The sequence below is a fragment of the Pocillopora verrucosa genome, chromosome 4 (genome assembly GCF_036669915.1).
Source record: "Pocillopora verrucosa isolate sample1 chromosome 4, ASM3666991v2, whole genome shotgun sequence".
Taxonomy (NCBI): Eukaryota; Metazoa; Cnidaria; class Anthozoa; order Scleractinia; family Pocilloporidae; genus Pocillopora; species Pocillopora verrucosa.
Genome location: NC_089315.1, coordinates 17,280,051 through 17,297,763, shown reverse-complemented (window position 1 = coordinate 17,297,763; position 17,713 = coordinate 17,280,051). Strand labels below are relative to the sequence as shown.

At 37.6% G+C, this 17,713-nt stretch overlaps 2 protein-coding genes across 6 annotated transcripts; both read left to right on the top strand.

Annotated features, from left to right (window-relative positions):
* The first annotated feature begins 1,119 nt into the window (after positions 1-1,119).
* Positions 1,120-8,958, top strand: LOC131775562 (uncharacterized). 2 transcript variants are annotated; one of them, XM_066165929.1, is made up of 5 exons: positions 1,120-1,256; positions 1,820-1,975; positions 2,680-3,721; positions 4,273-4,356; positions 8,662-8,958. In XM_066165929.1, exons 1-5 carry the CDS (start codon positions 1,239-1,241, stop codon positions 8,907-8,909), a joined length of 1,548 nt encoding a protein of 515 aa, XP_066022026.1. In that variant the 5' UTR covers positions 1,120-1,238; the 3' UTR covers positions 8,910-8,958. The 2 variants fall into 2 exon arrangements, with proteins under 2 accessions (XP_066022026.1, XP_058947667.2); XM_059091684.2 differs by lacking the exon at positions 8,662-8,958 and adding an exon at positions 4,872-6,285.
* Positions 7,561-16,068, top strand: LOC131775573 (uncharacterized). 4 transcript variants are annotated; one of them, XM_059091694.2, is made up of 5 exons: positions 7,561-7,742; positions 12,857-12,962; positions 13,522-14,329; positions 14,603-14,686; positions 15,404-16,067. In XM_059091694.2, the coding sequence occupies exons 2-5, from the start codon at positions 12,903-12,905 to the stop codon at positions 15,730-15,732; spliced, it is 1,281 nt and encodes a 426-aa protein (XP_058947677.2). In that variant the 5' UTR covers positions 7,561-7,742; positions 12,857-12,902; the 3' UTR covers positions 15,733-16,067. The 4 variants fall into 4 exon arrangements, with proteins under 4 accessions (XP_058947677.2, XP_066022031.1, XP_066022030.1 ...); XM_066165934.1 differs by having other exon boundaries at positions 7,703-7,742; positions 12,883-12,962; positions 15,404-16,068; XM_066165933.1 differs by lacking the exon at positions 7,561-7,742 and adding an exon at positions 11,365-11,723 and having other exon boundaries at positions 12,883-12,962; positions 15,404-16,068.
* The last annotated feature ends 1,645 nt before the right edge of the window (positions 16,069-17,713 follow it).

Genomic DNA, 17,713 nt, shown 5'->3' with positions numbered 1-17,713 from the left:
TCGGGGCAGGTTAAGAAGAATGAGGCACCTCGTCAACAATACTTAACCGCAAAACATAGAAAGCAGTCAAAGGACACTGAAATCTTTCGGCAAGATGACCTTGGAGCCCAAAGTAATTGGGTCTCAGAGATGCTTTCAGTGAATGATATAATGAGCTACATCAGAGTATAAATTTCGTTTAATACTTGTAATATTAAGAATACCATTGTATGAAAACCGGTCATTCGCTAGCAATAAGGGGACACTAATCGTCAAAGTAATATGACACCCAAGAATCTTAAAGGGCCTCCTTTTACCTTTTTTTCTCACACCACTGATTAGCACAGAATGTACTTGAGATGACAAAATTTTCAAAGTAAACAATCACTTAAGAGACAAGAATAAACCGAAATTAAAAGAGGATTGTTGATTATTGAAACGATAATGACAATAACGTTTACAATGATAATGATAAAGAAAATGGCAATGATAATATTAATTATATATTTCAACTAATAGCCTTAGTTTGCGTGACAAACCATCCGAACAAATGTATTGTTTTCTGTATTTCACGTCCATCAAAAATAAAAGACAAATAGAAACAGAAAATAATAGATAAACAAGAGGCCACAGTGGCCTTCCCTTGAACTTCCCTCTGTGATGGGGGTGTTTTTAAACAAAGTAACGCAGTAACGAGTAACGGCACTATGATCTTGTAAGTAGCTGATTCTGTAGATATTTGAAAGCTTTTTTTTTACAAAAATAAAATATCTCCGAGGTTTATCGTTTCGAGACAGAAGATTAAGAGGTTCTTTTTTAATTGCAAGTAGGCGAACACTCTGCAAACGTCGCGTTGCAACGCAAATTTTAATGAGCGACGTACCGCGAGACGCAAGTTTCGATAAAAACAATTGATATCATTGTCCTATCAAACACCGCATTTCAAGGAGAAATGATATCAAATTTTCAAGAACATAAAAAATCAATTTTGGGTTTTGCCAAGTAACCACAAATCCTTCCTAGGAGCCTGAAAACCTGTGCCTGCGCAGATGTAAACGACCGAATTTTAAATGTGGGGTTTTCCACAGGAAGCCCAAGTAATAAGTAGATTTTCACTTTACTTCGGCCCAGGCCAGGTCAGTTTCGAGGAACTGGCTCTAGTTTCGATTCCTTTCTGTCGAAGCACTCGGTGAATGTATCTCAGGAAACCTTTCTAGTTTTCATAGAGAATCCGGGATCATTTTCAGTGCACAACAAAGATGGGAAGACATCATAAGGTATTAATCTACGATGAAAGCTTAGGTGGCTAAACTAGTAGATTTGGACGTCACTTATACTGTTTATCGACGACTTTACGATGTATCTCGATTTTAGGTACCTATTGCCGATGACTAACCATTCAGGTTATCTAAAACGCCCGTTTGAAAAATAACTGGAAAGGGCTCAAATCAACTTTTAAATGACAGGATGAAATAATACTATTTTTAAGACTTGAACGAACATCGAGGATAAGAATTTGTATACTATTCTCAATGCTGTGCAAACATAGGAACATCATGATCAACGAAATTACAGTTCGAGTTTACGTGTTTTGTCAGTCATTCACTAATAATAATATTGATACGACATTATACCTTGTATTACTTACATACATGGATGATTTCTCGAACAACAAGGGGATAAAATTTTTTCCTAAAGATTAACAGCTCGGAATAGGGGATCAAATACGGATCACAGTAACTTCGCAGTTTACCCGTTTAGAAAAGGTATAGGTAGTTAAGATAAAGTGAATTGCATATTTCCGAATTTTTTAAGTAATTTCGTTCTTTCCTGATTACAGGCTTCGGTACTCCCTTTATGTTCAAGAAAGATAGACCTCAAAGGAGATCCTGCAAATGTGATTAGAAAGACACTATCTAGTCTCTGGCCGACTAGGATCCAGAAAATAATTCTGCTAATCATCTCCGCCATCTTCCTCACTCTAATCAATTGCTATGTAAGTGATGAGTTACAATTTCCAAGAACATTAAGCACAGAACTTGAAAGTTTTAATTGTATTCCTATTATCACATGCGTAGTTATTGGTGTCACGCCATCACTGAAACTTTTATCCTATATATATATATATATATATAGGATTTAAATCGCTGTTTTCTTGACATTATTTAAGTTTGATTTAGTGACTTTCTAGCGACTTCTGATTTCGCCATCTGTATGGTTTGGTGCCCAAAAACACCTTATTTAAAATCCCATATTTATACCTGGGTTTTAACTTTGTTGTTTGAATCTAATAATCACGTGCTCCTAGCGAGTACGCGAGCGTGTAAACAGGGGTTTTGGGCCGAAAGGTCTTAGTGGACAAATATTTGTATGTACTAGGTGATCCAAGTGTGACTATAGGGGAGAATAACGATTCACATGGCGATTCTAAGGCAGTTCTAAGAGATTTGGGCCTGAACTTTTCACTGATTTTTCAAAATGCACGGATAAATTAACGAATTTAGATTGCAGCCATTTTTGGGATAAATTACGAGGGGAGTGCAGGGTAGATTGCAGATAACAAATGAACTCCCTTAATATTTCAGTAGTAGCCAATGTACAGCCAGACCCCCTCCCCAAAGTTAAAATTTGGGGAAGGGGATGGCTGTATACAGGCTATGCAGTTGAAGTGCTTTAACATATCATTTTCTTCTCGCACAGTTTTTTATTCTACCGGAATTGCCCCAAGCTAATAACAATCCTGATGGAACATGTCCAACTTCATCATACACTATTCTTGGTCACCAAAATACGACAATCGGATGTCAGCTTTGCCCAGACTGTGCCCCAGGTCACCAACTAACTCCACCATGTGGCAGTAAATTACAGCAAAATGCTGCCTCAATAACCTGTACGACATGTCCATCCCAAAGTTATAAAGAGAGACATGGTAGTGCATCATGTAAAGCCTGCAGGACATGTCACCCGAGAGAGACCACTAGCCCATGTACATCAGAGACAAATGCACACTGCGGAGGCTGTCCTCGTGGAACCTACCAATGGGGCTACACAGTTGACTCTTGTAAAAAGTGCTCAACTTGCTGTGCAATAAAACGCTTTGCTGAGGTGGAATGCTTTTATCTGAGGCGATGCTTGAGAAAAAACTGCACCAAAGAAATGGAAAGTGAGGAACGCAACCCTCAACAAGTAGATGCTACAAATTCTCAAAGTGTGCGAATGCCTAAAAGAGTGACACCTCCTGTGCCAATGCCACTCCATGACCTTTCTTCAGGTAACAACTCAGACCAAATAAAAAAACAGGGTTTACAGGTCATAGTATCCAAGTTAACAAGAACAAGAGTTACAACAGAGGTGCTGCAGGCCATACAAAGAGAAAATGTAGAATCTGCTTCAAATGTGGCCAAGGAAGAAATACATTCAACTCAAATCATCTCAAGCAGTACCCACAACACCACCACTGGACCACAGAAGGGATTTGGAACTCTTCCCAGTGGGAATGCTGTAGAGCCAACGTTGCTGATGGCTGTAAGCTGCCTTAATGAAACCATTAAACACTTGATAGCTGTGTTAATTTCACTTGCAGTGATACTTGGAATTATTGCACTTACTTCCGTTGGTTTGTTCATAATAATATGCTGTAAACCTCAGAAAAGTGGTATTACGATGACCTGTTGTGCACAATACATAAATCGCAATTATGAAGGATTTGAGCCTGTTACATGTGACACAACACCTAAAAAAGGCAAGTTATGCAATAAAGAGAGAAAAATTACATGCAGAGGGTTCCCACCCTGCTTTACTTTTCCACCCTGCTTTACTTTTCCACCCTGCTTTACTTTTCCACCCAAGCAAATAGGCTAGTTATCTACAAAAAGACAAATATATCAAACTGTTCACTGACACAGAATATTTTACCAAAACAACTTTATGCTGCAATTTCAAAACTGAAATGCGAAGAGACCGACATTTGCACGAGGGGGGAGGCTTCAGCCCCTCCCCTTCCCTCTTCCCCCCACTCTCCCCCCCCCCCCCCATAACTCTCAAGGATAGTTAAGCCTTGCAGCAATGCCACGAACTATTGCACAAACTGTTTTGTACATCAAGATAATGATTAAAAAGAAAAACTTACTAAATTACAAAACAGTCACACTTAACATTACCACAAGATAATACAGTTGATAATAAAAAACATTATCTGATCAGTTGTAGATATTTTCGGTGCAATTTCTTCTAATAAGCTGAACCTTTGGAGATAATCGTGACATACTGAGATTTCCCATTGTAATTTTTCAGATTATGTTGACCTAGTCAATGGCATTCAGGACGCTTTGAACAAAACCACCTCAACAGATGGCAAAGCCTCTGTTGACCTTGAAAGTGAGTTTCCATATATTTAAAATAGTTAATAATTAAAGACTAGGTTAGAGCTTTAAAATACCTTCAAATTGTTTGCATGGCTATTATGTTTAGTCCTTTCTGTGGTTTGCAATTTGTTTCCTTTTTGTTGTTGCAATTTTAACTTTTTTCTTTTGTTTTTTTTTTGCTTTTGAAAATTGGGATATCGAACACTGAGAATCAGGCATGACTGTAATCACCATGTAACTTTCCTCTCCCTGACATTACTACCACATTTTTCATTTACTTGATACACAAGCAGTAGCCTCCATTCATTGAAGTGATATGGTCAGATATTTGTTCTTGGACATCAATATTTGTTCCTCAGAGCTTCCATTTTTCTCTGAGCTTTACTCTCAGAAAATTGTCCACTCCTTGCAAAGGTAAATAATATATCTGTGACAGATGGATACTTGCAGCTCCTTTGAATCTTCAGTCTTTGATGAGTAATCTACAGTTTAGTTTATTAATTAATATATTGATTCTAATGCTTACAGGTTTGAAATTGACCAACATATCCCAAGATGTCGAAGATGTACTCGTGAAAACACTTGATGTGCCCCTAATGGGGAAAACTGAATGCGGCTTTGAAAAAGTAGGAAAGGCACTGGAGATTGATGACCTCAATCTTCAATACTTGAAGAACAACAAAGAAGGGAGTCCAACTTGGCAACTGTTGGAAATACTCAAAGCAAAATATCCACATTTCACTGTTGCTGATCTACTACACCCATTAAAGAACTAAAGGATATAAATATCTTCAGACATTTTATACACTTCAGCATTTAAACACAGTACTAAAGTAAACATACTGACCCAAAAATGCTACTCTAGAGAGTACCATGGCAAGTTAACTGTTACACTTGCAGGTTGAGTAGTACTTTGTGTAAACATGATTCTTGCCATGTAATTTATTATCAGCAGAAACTGATTTTGCCATCCTACATTAGCATTATTTGAATAGATGTAAATAATTGAGTAGAGCTAACCTATTAGCCATGAGATATTATAAAACACCTGTTTTATAAAATCTATGATTAAGCAGGCAAGGAATTTGTTGATTTGAGATAGGGGAAGGATTTGAAAGGAGGGCATGTGAGGTGGCATGCTTAATTGAAATTTGCTGAGGGTTAAAAGTGTTTAATTCATCATTTCCCTTTTGAAGAGTTGGCCAAATTGAACAACAAAAAAATGAGGTATTCACTTAAGTAATGAGTAATGTTTTTCTCAACTTTAACCAAGATCAAAAAGTTGCAATAGTCTAGCCTATCATTAGCCTGTTTAGGCTGAAGGCAAGAAGGGAGGAAGGAAACATATCCTAGTGGAGGGCTTTAAATATGGGGTGGTGGGAGAGCTTATTCATTGAACTTTGACTTAAGTTCATGGTTTTCTATTTACACCTTGATGATCCCTGAATATGTTATGTAATGAAGACATGAATATAACAATGCTTTGATAGGCTGAATTTTCATCTGAAAGAGTTGCATGTTTTTTTTCACCTAGCTGATCCCTGAATATGCCATGCAACGAGGACATGAATATAAAAATACCGTGGTGATAGGCTGAATTTGCAGAGGCCTTAAATTTAGTAAAGACAGAATGTCTCCAAAATTGTAAATATAGTTATTTTAAGGTGTGCAGTATTTAAAAATGTGTTTGTTTTTATTAAACACAGTTTTAAGAAAAATAATATAAAAATGATACTAACATGCAATAAAATGTTTAACATTTTACTGGAAATGTTAATGGACAACTGTAAATGTGGGTGTTTTAGGACAAATATCACTTAAAAGTTCACTAATTTTTAACATAGTTTTGATAGAATAATACAAAAAATGGTATCACCATGTGATAACGGTTGAGCAACTTTTAGCAGAAATAATCATGATTGAATAACTTAAGACATGTAGATATTTTAGGGCACATATTAAATAAATAAAACTAATTGCAACTTTGAGGTGTTTTCCTCGAATTATACTGACGACTAGTTTGGGGAAAATTATTACTCGGGCATCAGAGAGCAAAGTCCGAGTGTAGGTTTCAGCTTCCAATTCATTTTTTTTTCCTGTTAATTCAAGCATTGGGTGACAGTGAACTCGACGCCCCAGCTGAAAGGGTCTTTCCTGGGAAAATTAATCAAAAACACATACCATGAGAAAAATAGTCCCTTACCTTTGTAATTACCGCATCAATTGAATTATAGCTTGAGGAATAATCTCTAAAATGGTCCTTGATCTCTTTCTTTTCGTTTCCAAACAAATTGTCCGCCATCTTGTGTGATATTTGCTAGCAAGTATTCTGAGAAAATACCCCTTTGGGATCTGACTTGCGTCCGTCTCGGGCCCAGTAGTTTCGCGCTTACTTTTTCAAAAATAGGCAGCCTCAGGGTGGTGACCGCAGTTCTCTGTTCCTGTTGCACAATTTTGCGAGAGAAGAAATCATTTTTCAATATGGTACGCGGGTCTAGTGAGAGGACATGAGGACCAACAAGAGAGGATAGACAAACCTACATGTATATCAAAATTTTTCGCGAAAAAATTTAAAATAAACCAGGTAAGGCGGGTGATGCTTGTGCAGCTTACTTTTACAATCGGAAATACATTACCTGTGTGTCTCATCTCGCAAACTGAGGGAAAAAGTTGCGTGACTTAGATGAAATCAGAAATGGTCACAAAAGAAATGATGGCATTTGCTTTTGATTTAAAACTTTATTTCAAGTTTGACAAAAACATTGTAAGCCATTTTAAAATGAAAGTGACAGAAACTGTTGTGAGGGCTACCTTAAGACTGAGTTGTTTACCATTTTGGTGGATTTCCGCTCCTCTATCGATTTTACGTCTGAAATTTCGTTCCTTGGATTGATATGAAGTATGTTAAGATGTTCCTTAAAGAGTCACGTTATTCGGGTGTATATGCTTCCACTTTTTCCAACCATTTCATCATACAGCCAGCGAAGTGTCAGCGGTAAAGTGTAGATTTATTACAGTGTATCAGAGGCCTTTATCATTCTTGCCAAATACGTCATCAAAGACAGTGTGGTCAAGGGGATTCCCCGTTTGAGAGTATTGTTCGTTAGTAGGCCTCTATTTGGCATTGTTTCTGTTCTGGTTGTATATTTGCAAGATGTCCTGAACAGTCTTCTAACGTTCGCTTCTTCTGACGTTTCTGGAAAATATCAAACTCTACGAGTCATTTTTGAGCCATTTCATTCTGCTAAAAGAAGCGTCTTCAACTTGCCTTGACTTGTCAAGGAAACAAATCAGCGATCCCAGCTTAATCGTTTTATCCGCAACATCGGATTTGTTCTGCACAGATTCCGTCTTGCGATTGGTATACTCAACACAAACATCTGACTTAGCCAAAGAAAGGTACTTTTACTTTGCATATTCGTTGACTCAATTGTAAATTCAAACGAGCCCTAGCCGGTAATCGATTTGTCAACATGATTGCAAGACTGCCTTCCCATGGAAACGGCGCAGTTTGATTTGTTTGAGTTTTCAGTTCTTTCCTTCTAGGAAGCTGCTTAAGGCAAAACAAAGCTAAAGGGCCTGCCAAATAAGGGCGGATAGTCGAATTCGTGACTTTTTTTCTTGCAGTATTCCTTAGCTCTTAAGTTTGTACGCATAAGCATGTGAGCTTACTTTTCGTTCGCGTGTCGTAATTTGATTGGCCACTGAAAACGATGTAATTAATCTTCGACTCGAAACTTCTAACTTTTGATCATAATCTAAAACAGAAACGTTTTTGGGCTTTTGCACTATCCATATCAGTACAAAATCGCCATGTTTTCCTCGTGCCTCTACTTTTGGTTTCCAAAAATAAAGTGCTAAAATATTCGCTGTTTACGTCATTGTAAACAATTGTCTGTCGGCATGGGGTTCAAGTGAACGGTAGTGAAGGGTCATTAATTTATCATGAGCTGACATTTGTGTGTCCTTGAGAGTAGCGATTAAAATGGTCACGCAAGAAGCACACGGGTATGACAATCATTTAAAGGTTAAAATATATAATGGTTTCCTACATGACACACTCAATCTGATAAAATGCAAACATAGACATGAATGTCGTGTCTGTGACTCGGCTCAACGGAGCAGTGAGTATTCTTCTACAGTGTCCCCTATCATTTTTGTGCGAAAAATCTTTTTGAGCGAAAGCGATCACACAACACAAGGTGCAATTTTCAAGTTTTTTCGTGAATATCATTATCTTGTTTGGGCATATGCGAGTAACCCTGTAATGATTTTGTAGCCATTGGGAAAGGGTGTGTATTGATTCTAATGCTTACAGGTTTGAAATTGACCAACATATCCCAAGATGTCGAAGACATACTTGTGAAAACACTTGATGTGCCCCTAATGGGGAAAACTGAAAGCAGCTTTGAAAAAGTAGGAAAGGCATTGGAGATTGATGACCTTAATCTTCAATACTTGAAGAACAACAAAGAAGGGAGTCCAACTTGGCAACTGTTGGAAATACTCAAAGCAAAATATCCACATTTCACTGTTGCTGATCTACTACACTCATTTAAGAACTAAAAGGATATAAATATCTTCAGACATTGTTTTTATACACTTCAGCATTTAAACACAGTATGAAAGTAAACATACTGACCCAAAAATGCTACTCCAGAGAAAAAATAATCAAGTAGAGCTAACTTATTACCCATGAGATATTATAAAACACCTGTTTTATAAAATCTCTGATTAAGCAGCAAGGAATTTGTTGATTTGAGATAGGGGAAGGATTTGGATGAGGGGGGGGGGGGCATGTGGGGTGCCATGCTTAATAAAAATTTGCTAAGGGTTAAAAGTGTTTAATTCATCATTTCCCTTTAGAAGAGTTGGCCAAATTGAACAACAACAAAATGAGGTATGCACTTCTTTGTTGAAGAGCCTGTGACATTTACTCCTGAAAACTGGAAGGGGAGTAATGTTTTTCTCAACTTTAACCAAGATCAAAAAGTTGCAATAGTCTAGCCTATCATTAGCCTGTTTAGGCTGAAGGCAAGAAGGGAGGAAGGAAACATATCCTAGTGGAGGGCTTTAAATCTGGGGTGGTGGGAGAGCTTATTCCTTGAACTTTTACTAGTTCATGGTTTTCTATTTACACCTTGATGATCCCTGAATATGTTATGTAATGAAGACATGAATATAACAATGCTTTGATAGGCTGAATTTTCATCTGAAAGAGTTGCATGTTTTTTTCCAAAGAGGCCTTAAATTTAGCGAAGACATAAATATCTCCAAAAATCTAAATATAGTCATTTTAAGGTGTGCACTATTAAAATGTGTTTGTTTTATTAAACACAGTTTTGAGAAAATAACATAAAAATGATACTAACATGTGATAAAATGTTTAACATTTTGCTGGAAATGTTAATGAACAATTGTAAATTTGGGTTTTTTAGGACATACATTATTTAAAAGTTCACTGATTTTTTAACATAGTTTTGATAAAATAATACAAAAATGATATCACCATGTGATAATTGTGGAGCAACTTTTACCAGATATAATCATGATTGAATAACTTGAGACATGTAGATATTTTAGGGCACATAGTATTTCAAAGTTTATTAAATTTGGTTATTAAACATAGTTTTAAAAAATAATACAAAAAAGATATCACCATGTGACTTAAATATTCAACCACTAATGCAAAGAATGATAATTTTTCAGCCCACATTGCAAGGGTGTTTAAAAGCAGTTTCATTAGGAAAGTTCTACAAAAAAGTAAGTCGTTTTTCGGAATCTTCAATCTGCGTATGCACACTTATCCAAATATTCTGAAGTTCATGTATGAAGTTAGACAGACTGTCACAGCATGTTGTGTTCTAGGAAATAAAGGCTTAAGTTATTCAATATGACCATAAACTAATTGCAACTTTGAGGTGTTTCCCTCGATTTATACTGACGACCAGTATGGGGAAAATTATTACTCGGGCATCAAAGAGCAAAGTCCGAGTGTAGGTTTCAGCTTCCAATTGGTTTTTTTTTTTTTCTTTTTTTTTTTTTTCTTTTTTCTCGTTAATTCAAGCATTGGGTGACAGCGAACTTGACGCCCCAGCTGAAAGGGTCTTTCCTGGGCAAATTGGTTAAATACACATACCATAAGAAAAGTATTCCCTTACCTTTGTAATTACCGCATCAATTGAATTATAGTTCGAACAATAATCTCTAAAATGTTCCTTGGCCTCTTTCTTTTCATTTCCAAACAAACTGTCCGCCATTTTGTGTGATATTTGCTAGCAAGTGTTCTGAGAAAATACCTCTTTGGGATCTGACTTACGTCCGACTCGAGCCCAGTAGTTTCGCGCTTACTTTTTCAAAAATATGCAACCACAGGGTGGTGACTGCAGTTCTCTATTCCTGTTGATCAAATACGCAATTTTGTGAGAGAAGAAATCATTTTCAAAATGGTACGCTGGTCTAGTGAGAGGACACGAGGACCAACAAGAGAGGATAGACAAACCTACATGTATATCAAAATTTTTCGCGAAAAAATTTAAAATAAACCAGGTAAGGCGGGTGATGCTTGTGCAGCTTACTTTTACAATCGGAAATACATTACCTGTGTGTCTCATCTCGCAAACTGAGGGAAAAAGTTGCGTGACTTAGATGAAATCAGAAATGGTCACAAAAGAAATAATGGCATTTGCTTTTGATTTAAAACTTTATTTCAAGTTTGACAAAAACATTGTAAGCCATTTTAAAATGAAAGTGACAGAAACTGTTGTGAGGGCTACCTTAAGACTGAGTTGTTTACCATTTTGGTGGATTTCCGCTCCTCTATCGATTTTACGTCTGAAATTTCGTTCCTTGGATTGATATGAAGTATGTTAAGATGTTCCCTAAAGAGCCACGTTATTCGGGTGTATATGCTTCCACTTTTTCCAACCATTTTATTATTATACAGCCAGCGAAGTGTCAGCGGTAAAGTGTAGATTTATTACAGTGTATCAGAGGCCTTTATCATTCTTGCCAAATACGTCATCAAAGACAGTGTGGTCAAGGGGATTCCCCGTTTGGGAAGTATTGCTCGTCAGTAGGCCTCTATTTGGCATTGTTTCTGTTCTGGTTGTATATTTGCAAGATGTCCTGAACAGTCTTCTAACGCTCGCTGCATCTGACGTTTCTGGAAAATATTAAACTCTACGAGTCATTTTGCAACGTGAATGGGTTCGGAAACAGGCTGCTAAAAGAAGCGTCTTCAACTTGCCTTGACTTGTCAAGGAAACAAATCAGCGATCCCAACTAAATCGTTTTATCCGCAACATCGGATTTGTTCTGCACAGATCCCGTCTTGCGATTGGTATACCCAACACAAACATCTGACTCAGCCAAAGAAAGGTACTTTTACTTTGCATATTCGTTGACTCAATTGTAAATTCAAACGAGCCCTAGCCGGTAATCGATTTGTGTACATGATTGCAAGACTGCCTTCACATGGAAACGGCGCAGTCTGATTTGTTTGAGTTTTCAGTTCTTGCTTTCTAGGAAACTGCTTAAGACAAAACAAAGTTTAAAGGGCCTGCAAAATAAGGGCGGATAGTCGAATTCGTGACTTTTTTTTTTACTACAGTATTCCTTAGCTCTTAAGTTTGTACGCATAAGCATGTGAGCTTACTTTTCGTTCGCGTGTCGTAATTTGATTGGCCACTGAAAACGATGTAATTAATCTTCGACTCGAAACTTCTAACTTTTGATCATAATCTAAAACAGAAACGTTTTTGGGCTTTTGCACTATCCATATCTGTACAAAATCGCCATGTTTTCCTCGTGCCTCTACTTTTGGTTTCCAAAAATAAAGCGCTAAAATATTCGCTGTTTACAACGTCATTGTAAACAATTGTCTGTCTGCATGGGGTTCAAGTGAACGGTAGTGAAGGGTCATTAATTTATCATGAGCTGACATTTGCGTGTCCTTGAGAGTAGCGATTAAAATGGTCACGCAAGAAGCACACGGGTATGACAATCATTTTAAGGTTAAAATATATAATGGTTTCCTACATGACACACTCAATCTGATAAAATGCAAACATAGACATGAATGTCGTGTCTGTGATTCGGCTCAACGGAGCTGTGAGTATTCTTCTAAAGTGTCCCCTATCGTTTTTGTGCGAAAAATCTTTTTGAGCGAAAGCGATCACACAATACATTTTTCGTGGATATCATCATCTTGTTTGGGCATATGCGAGTAACCCTGTAATGATTTCGCAGCCATCGGGAAAGAATGTCACACAATTCTTCGATATCATGTGTTCCAACAGTGACCACTTGATCACCATGGCTTACATCGAGGAAGTTTAACTTAGCACATGTATAATGGGTTAGATGCTTAAATTAGTCGTGGAGTGAATGAGGATAAATGGCAACAATCGCACTCCGGACATGTGTGTCATTTAAAGCTTTGCAGAGTTATATATATATATATATGACTTGTATAGTTTAACTCAAATATATTCAAAACTGTTCTGTTCCAGAATCGAATCGCTTTAATTGTCTCTAGAATACGAAACATCCACGCTGATGGCGATTCCAGGATGGAAAGCTGTGCTTCTCTTGTTTGCCGTGGTAGTGCTGATATTGGTAAGTCAGTCTCCCACAACTATAAATATTTAATAAATACTTCTAAAATCTAATTGTGGAGTGTTCAGTGGAAGTGCTTGTTATTACATTTTTTGTACCTTTAACAGCGGACATTGGGGCCATTTTTTTCGGTTCTTTCCACAGTTTGGGGTCACGCAATTCGATGATGTTGATTACTCAAAATGCACCTATAGTTACTCTTACACATGACATCATTCTAAGAACCGATTAATTTGATTAGTACTCCTCCTGACTTAAGGAGGGGGAAGGGGGGTCATTGCTGGATAAGACATCGTCCCTTTACCCTGATAGTCTTATTGAGGTATTGGGGTTAAACTTGGTTGGAACAGGTTATCCACGTCTTTATTTACACTAAGATACAAACATTTACCATGCAAATGATCATTGCTCAGATGCCTGAACTACCTGTAATTTCGCCGTTGGTTTCATCTTCAGTGTAACCTGTATCCTAAAACACTTTAGGAGCCAAATGCGAACACTTGTGACAGTCAGTCGAATGGAAAATATTATAATTGTTTGTTCATCCTTCCGTTTATAGAACGAGGTATTGTTGCAATGGTTGTGGTGGCGGCTAGACCATATCGCAGGAACTAATGACACGTGTTTACCAGGAAATTACAAGTTGATCGGCAATGATAGTACCATCATTAAATGTCTGCCCTGCCATCCCTGTGGTACTGGCATGAAGCTTACTCCGCCATGTGGCAGAAGAGTGACTATCGATACCATTGTGATGTGTGTGCCAATTGCAATTCACGCCACTAAAAGGATACCAAGGAAACCTCATTTGCCTACGGAGGCGATCAAACTTACATACCTTTCAAATGGTAAAGGAACCAACCATCTCAGCAGCCGAAATGGAAAAGTTTTCACCTGGTCTCCTTTGGAGGTGTATGATATCTATAGGACGGAGAGGCTTGATAACTCAAACTTATCAAAACTAAGTGAGCATTTTCTTTTACACAAAAGGTCTACACTGGATATGCCACGCACGACGACGGTTCCTTCTAGAGCAAATTCCCTTCCGTATACGGTTAAGCGTTGGGAGAAGAAACGACGACCCAAACTGTTGATACAGCAATCGAAAAGGCCAAAACACTTCACAACATCATACACAGAAGAGTTGCATGGAAAAACATCTAACGCCACCTGGGGATCTCAAATTATAAACATTACTTATGTGCTGGGTGGTTTTCCGTGGGTCGAAGTTGTGGCGGTTGTTGCGCTTGTCATAATTTCCATATTGCTTGGGTTTGTGGTGTGGCTTCTGAATAGTGTCAGACACATTATTTGGAATAAGGATTGCCGAGGCTATCAGAGACTGAAGAGCGCAGAGTCAATTGAAGGTGGGCGAAAAATCATTATGTGTATTGTAATTATTTTTTAGGAACTTAATTCCGCATTGTGTTTGCTTAAAAAAACACCCATAAATCTTGTGTCCTTTTTCTTTTTATACACATCTTTCTTCGGCCACAAAATTCATCTGTGTACATTAATAAATAATCTTGCTTATTGGTTCTAAATTGCACACGAAATCATTTAAATATCTTTTCACATAGAGCGTCAACTTTGCGTATTATTTCATCTAACTCGTTTACTTTGTTCATCTATTTTCATAGAAATGTCGTACTCCTCTGACGATCCTGATCACTTAAACGTAAAGAATTCAACCAACCTGTCTACCTCTCCAGATGATCTTAAAGGTGAGTGGCTGCATCTGCGTTATAAATATATCCCATTATTACCGCGTTGATTTGATTTAGCGCCTAGGTGCTTATTGACTTATGGTACCTTAAGGGAGGGCCCCTATTCTAAACAGGGCGCTTATTTCTTTTTTGAAATACAGCAGTATGCGCGAAACAAAGCTTGATCCAAAAAAAAATCAGGAAGACTGGAAAATGGACTTGTTGTTCCTGATTATTCCTGGGCAGATCGACCAGCCAAGTAATCGCTGCAAAATTTGAAGACGAGGTCATTTGCCTGAAGGAATTGTGCACTCACGTGAGCATAATAGAGAGACTGAGAGGAATACCACTGTCTTTGCAATGAGGACATTGGAGGAAAATGAGCCACGTTTGATCAAAATGTAATCGTACTCGAACAGTGATATTACTGAAACAGAATAGGGACACTTATCCGAATAGGGGTGCTAATTGGAATGGGGCCACTAATTGGTATTTAGACGTTTTTAAAAAAGAGCAAATTCGATGGAGCCCCTCATAGAGAGACAGCGCTTATTGGAACGAGGCGTTGTATCGAATCAGTAACGTATGTCATTCGTTGAAATTCACAAGAATACATATCTGGGCCATTTATCAAATATTAGCCAGATTTAATGCCTCTTGCTGTTGACTTCAAACGATTTCAGGTTGCTGAGGAAATCCGAGTCTCAACTACGACAAACTTTTTCAATTTTTCAGGTCTCATATTGTCCGAGCTACCTCCAGATCTTGAAGTCTTACTGGTAGAGAAACTGGACGTGCGACGCAAAGGTGAACATTGCTATGGTTGGCAAAAAGTGGGTGCTGCATTTAAGATCTGTAGAGATGAACTCCGTCACCTAAAGATTGAATACAAAAGAGAAAACGGAAGTCCAACCAGCAAGCTGTTATTGAAACTTGGAACTTCTAAATGTGCGACAATATCCGACCTCATCAATGTATTGAAGAGTAGTAAAGTAAACCGCCCCGATGTCGCGTCTCTCGTCATTCAATTCATTCAAGCAGTCAGTAATTCCCAGCATGCATAATAACGATTTTTTTTATTTGCGTGGGTAAGATTTCGGCCTTTTAACCCCGCTGCCTGTTGCTGTCCAGAAAACAGTTTTAAGGAATACAATTCTGTTTAAGGATTAAACAGGGTGTAAATTTTTTTTCTTCATAGAAGCTGCTAAACGGATGTTTGTCAAATCAAAAAATAGCACATTCAAAATGCAATTTGACAATTACTTGAATCGTATGGAATTCATTCTTTTAGTTCTCTGTCAGGGATTTGATGAGGTATAGGGATCTAGGACAGTTCGCCACAAAACAACCTAGCGCCTCATCTGACTGTAAACATTTACGAAACCTGTATTATAGTGTAAATAATTTCGTTTTAGTGTTAATAAAAGTTTATTTTAAATGTAGTGAAAACCATTTTCATTAAACTTCCTGCTATCGTAGAAACATGCGCCCAAGCAGGAAATAACACGAAGCTTATGTGGGCTTAACATTTGATTTAATTACTTGACGGATAGACACTACCACCCATTTTTACCGGTGTTCCCTTGAAAACGGTGTCAAGAAATGTCTAAATATTTCTGAATATGTTATGATCGTTTGATTGATAAATTAGAATACCACACCTACACTGCAGCCCCTTACATAGAAACACCCTAATTTCGATTTCATGTGCCTGTACCTAAAAGAACAAGTTTGGTGATCCAAACTTTTTATCATCGAATTGAATCAGCAGGTCAATATTTATCTATAAGCCAAGTTGTATGCTGATTGGAATTAGTGATAAAATCAAAGGCTTCTCAGAGCTTGCAGCGTAACTTAAAAATCATAGCAATTATAGAATATAGTTGTTCACAACCAGAAGACGCGCCAAGCAGATAATGAATCTTACAGGTTTCAGGTGGTAATTTGCATGCATAAATATTGGTGGCGAGTGCGCAGCTAACTCCCAAACTTCCAAGGGTTTCCCGCAAACATGAGTAGTCACGTCTTTAAAGTGTGAACGAACGAGCATATTTCGCACCAAATGGAGGATATTGTGTTTAATGATATTCCTTTGGTTTATTATCCTTTAAATACAATCGAACCTGTATTAAGCGGCACCACACTTAGCGGTCATCCAGTATTAAGCGGTCTGTTGTCGAAATCCCGAAATTTTTTTTCCCTTAAGCACAGTAATTTTCATCTCTATTAAGCGGTCACACCTTTATTAAGCGGTCGTGGTCATCCTTGACTAAGTCCCAAAGGCTTGTTTGTATTGTTCTCCCGGCCTATCTATATTAAATGATTACTTAAAGTGGAACCACTCGAATAAAACTAAGAGTAATCTTTCGAGTCAAATTCATTTTATGTTTATCTCCCGGAATGAATATTAGTGCTTTGAGTTTAAATGCCCTCAATGTATTGCAGATTATCTTTCTTCCTAATTAATACTGTCAGGACAAATAGTACGCACCAATGTCACGCAAGTTATTTGCTGGTCAAACTGCATTAAACGGTCAACCCGCCATTCCGCGTGTATAGCTGCTTGATACAGGTTCAAGTGTTTTTTTGTAACTAATGAGAAAAAAAATGCTGCGAACAGCTAGCTGTTCATTAAGTGGGTTGTTCAGTTTCCAGTGCTGTCTTCGATATAAACTTGCACGAGAATTTACAGCGTTGGGTATCGTCAACAAATATTTATAAAAGTGGAGCATTTCCGCCAAGGAGAACTGAGCCAGTTAAGTTTTAGGATTTAGATTTGAAGAGAGATTCTGTCTCCGAGTTATTTTCATACACAAAACATTTTTGATTAAAGTCAGATTTATAACATTGATGATTTCTCTTTCGAAAAAAAGTGAATAAAAGAACGAGGTGAAGGAATGCCAGATGTAGCTAATGACTCTACTGGCTGATTAGTTTTGCGCCGGACTAGAGAAAACTCTTGAATTGTTGGGTAGAACAAGTGTAACTGTTGTTCACGTGAACAAAAACGATTAATTCTGTACTTCCGCCATGGTTTCAAGATAT